The sequence below is a fragment of the Oryzias melastigma genome, linkage group LG18 (assembly GCF_002922805.2).
Source record: "Oryzias melastigma strain HK-1 linkage group LG18, ASM292280v2, whole genome shotgun sequence".
NCBI lineage: Eukaryota > Metazoa > Chordata > Actinopteri > Beloniformes > Adrianichthyidae > Oryzias > Oryzias melastigma.
The window spans coordinates 12,809,631-12,812,993 of NC_050529.1; the positions used below are offsets into that span (position 1 = coordinate 12,809,631).

A 3,363-nucleotide genomic window follows, 5' to 3' on the forward strand; every position below is an offset into this window, starting at 1 on the left:
AAAATGTATTTTGGGTTAACATATGAATATATTCCTGTAGAATTGATTACCAAACAGCTAACTATCCAAAAATCAAAAGACATTCAGATCCTCAAATGGAAAGAGGCGCCTCAAGTCAATCATTAAACCGACTTTGTTTATTTTTCACTCCATTTCAACTCGTGCTATAATTCTCCTTTTCTTTTAGCCTTACTTTCGCATCACAGCTTTGTGAAATGAGAGCATATGTACTATTTAAAACAAAAACCCTTTTGAGTCTACTTTGATAATAGTCTGGAGACTTAAATTGGACAAAGACTAAAGTGACCTCACATTTACAGCATCTTCAGAGGTCGGACACCAGGCCCGTTGATGGTGTAATGGACGCACCAGCACTAATGTCCAAATCGCCAGGTATTTTTTTTTCTTGCTTTTAGAGTGATTGATAGTTTCATATCTCAAATGGTTCTAAAGCAGGAATTGCCAGTACGTCAATCCCAACCAATGACTGCTCCATCGCGATCAGGAAGAAGGTAGATTGCAGGCAATTAGAAATAAATAAACCAAAACAATTACAATTTTTTTTTAAATTCCCGATAGCCAATCATCTTTGCCATGAAGTACATCCCTTAATTGAACAGCCAATCGAACATCCTCTAATACATACGTCACTGCATATGTATGTTTCCCACTGAACTACCATATTTTATGGAGTATAACTTTTTTTGCTTTGTTTGGGCGGAGGTGCAACAAATAGCAAATTCCACTAGAGGGCACTGTAGGCGCGCGTATCAGTATTTGGTACTGACAGCAACACAGAAGAAGGCGTATCTGTTCTTAAAGTGACAGATGATGACAAATTCAATAGATGAAGAGATTTAAAGTGATATAAAGAGTTAAGTGACTTTTTTTATACTATGGCTATTTGCATAATTGTTCAAATATTGCGCTAACATACTACATTCCTCTTATGTTTCATAAAGTAGAATAAGCATCAATGTGAGTCTATTATTACTTATTCCATTAAAGTGAAAATTGTGTTTTGTGTAATTTTTCTGATGATGGAGGACACATTTAAGTGTTTTTTTATTGAAATCCATAAGAATCTGAAGCAAAAAGCTTGTAGCCGTGACGTAGCTGCAACAATCTGCGGGCCACAAACTCCTACTCTGCAGACGATACATCCACAAACGTCTCTGTTTTCCTCGTCTGAGCTGGCATCTGGCTCAAAACTGTACGGCTGGAAATCTCCAATATTGTTAGACTGGGGCTGTGAGGGGCTGTAAGCTAGCGGGAGAGAGTCTAAACTAGGGCTGCCACGATTAGTCGACTAATCGACGACTAATCGACTATTAAATTAGTCGACGACTAATTTAATAGTCGATTACTTTATATTATATGGAGTGGGAGTGTAGTAAAGTTAAAAGTTATAATAGCATTCTGTTAGCTTTTTGGACTATTTTGACATTTATTAAGGATTATTAGGCTATTTTGGAGTTTAGCTAATATTTCAGCTACATGTTAGCTATTTTGGCTAATTAGATTTTTTTTTCCCAGTTTTTAGGCTAGTTTGGAGTTTAGCTAATATTTTTTGCTGCATGCTAGCTATTTTGGCTAATTTTTTTTAATTATTATTATTGAGGCTAGTTTGGAGTTAAGCTAATATTTCAGCTACATGTTAGCTGTTTTGGCTAATTTCGTTTTTTTTTAATTATTGAGGCTAGTTTGGAGTTAAGCTAACATTTTAGCTGCATGCTAGCTATTTTGGCTAATTTGTTTTTTTTGTTTTTTTTTTATTATTGAGGCTAGTTTGGAGTTAAGCTAATGTCAGCTACATGTTAGCTATTTTGGCTAATTTGCTTTTTTTTCAAAAAATTTAGGCTAGTTTGGAGTTTAGCTAATATTTCAACTACATGCTAGCTGTTTTGGCTAATTTGTTGGGGGTTTTTTCAGTTTTAAAGCTAATAATGGTTAAGATGTGTGCTTTACATCCAGTTTGCGCATGACCCGATTAGTCGACTAATCGGAAAAAATAATCGGTGATTAGTCGACTGTAGTCTAAACAGATGGATGATGAGAAATGGGAGGTGGAACCAAAAGTTCTACCCACAACTTAGAGGCAAATTTCACATAAATTACTGCCACTCTGCAGAAACTATGTCCTAGAAAACAATGCAGGTCTATTGATTTTGGCTAAAAGTGGCATAATCGTAATTTAAAGACCACTGGGAGGGCTTTTAAAATAGATCAAAAGATGATAGGAGTGAGAATTTATTAGGATTTGCCTTCTAAGATGAGATGTCTGTTCTTGTTCCCATACTTTGTTCAATAAATTTCTCCCAAAAGTGCAACTTATATAAGAATTTTTTCTTCTTTATTATCCATACTTTGGCTGCTGAGACTTCTAGTTTGTAAAATATGGTAGATCTGTTGGAGAAATCCAAGAACTTTTGGTGACATCAATCCCCTAAAGTCAGTGCTCATCAGTGGGATGTTGGACTGTACTGTGGAGTGATGGGAACACGCCTCTCACCTTTGAGCAGGGGCAGGGGGGTGAGCTCCACCTGGGAGCTTTGGTAGCGGAACTGGGACGAGCTGTGGGACCTCCTCTGCCGGGCTCTGCGCATGGACCTGCGCGGGAAGCCGTCCACCTTCTCGGCGGAGGGCACCGAGAAGCTGGTGGTCGGCGAGGACGGGCTGGACGGAGGCAGCTTGGTCGTCTCCATGGTGGACGTGGAGGGGAGGCCTGCTGCGAGGATGCACGCGGGTGAGCGGACGCTGGCAGGAGTGGGAGGCTCTCTGAAGCGCAGATGGATGATCAATTTGATCACAATGAGCAGACGCTCGACGGGCGGGAGAGGAGGAGGAAGATGATGAGGAGGAGGAGGAGGGAGAGGAAGGTGCAGAGGCGGAGGAGCACAAAGATTTTCCGGATGTCCAGTCTATCAGAGCCTGGCTGGAAATGGCAGCAGCATCCCTGAAACCATCTTTTTTTTAAGCACAGGTGAAAAAGTGTCTCATCCCAACACGCACGCGCAGCATTTGCAGCAGCCAGATGATGCTCAGACAGGCGCGCCTCCACAGACACACACCTCCCCTATCTCCTCTGCTCCTCTGCTGCTGTATTGGCGTCACACAGACTAAGTCATGGGCCTAAATCTGGAACTGTAATCATGCAGCAGAGCGTTCACAATCACAACAATCGATCATCGAAATGTAGTCTGTTAGTTTCCTCGAAGCAAAAAAGAAAAAAGAAAAACAAAAAAATGCGGATAAACTCCGGGTTGGTGTACAGTTTGTTCGCGGTGGTTTTTCTCCTCAGTGGCCGGTCCTGATGGAGAATAATGATATCATAAAATCATCTATTTTGGCCCACCTCGGCTG

General features: G+C 40.6%; 1 protein-coding gene across 1 annotated transcript in view; it reads right to left on the reverse strand.

Annotated features, from left to right (window-relative positions):
* ppp2r5b (protein phosphatase 2, regulatory subunit B', beta) overlaps window positions 1-3,357 on the reverse strand; it is a 38,839-nt gene extending 35,482 nt beyond the window's left edge. Inside the window, exon 1 of the mRNA XM_024287785.1 lies at window positions 2,513-3,357. Within this exon, the coding sequence (XP_024143553.1) occupies window positions 2,513-2,705 (193 nt within the window). The 5' untranslated portion in view covers window positions 2,706-3,357. The remainder of the gene's footprint in view (window positions 1-2,512) is intronic.
* Window positions 3,358-3,363: the final 6 nt, after the last annotated feature.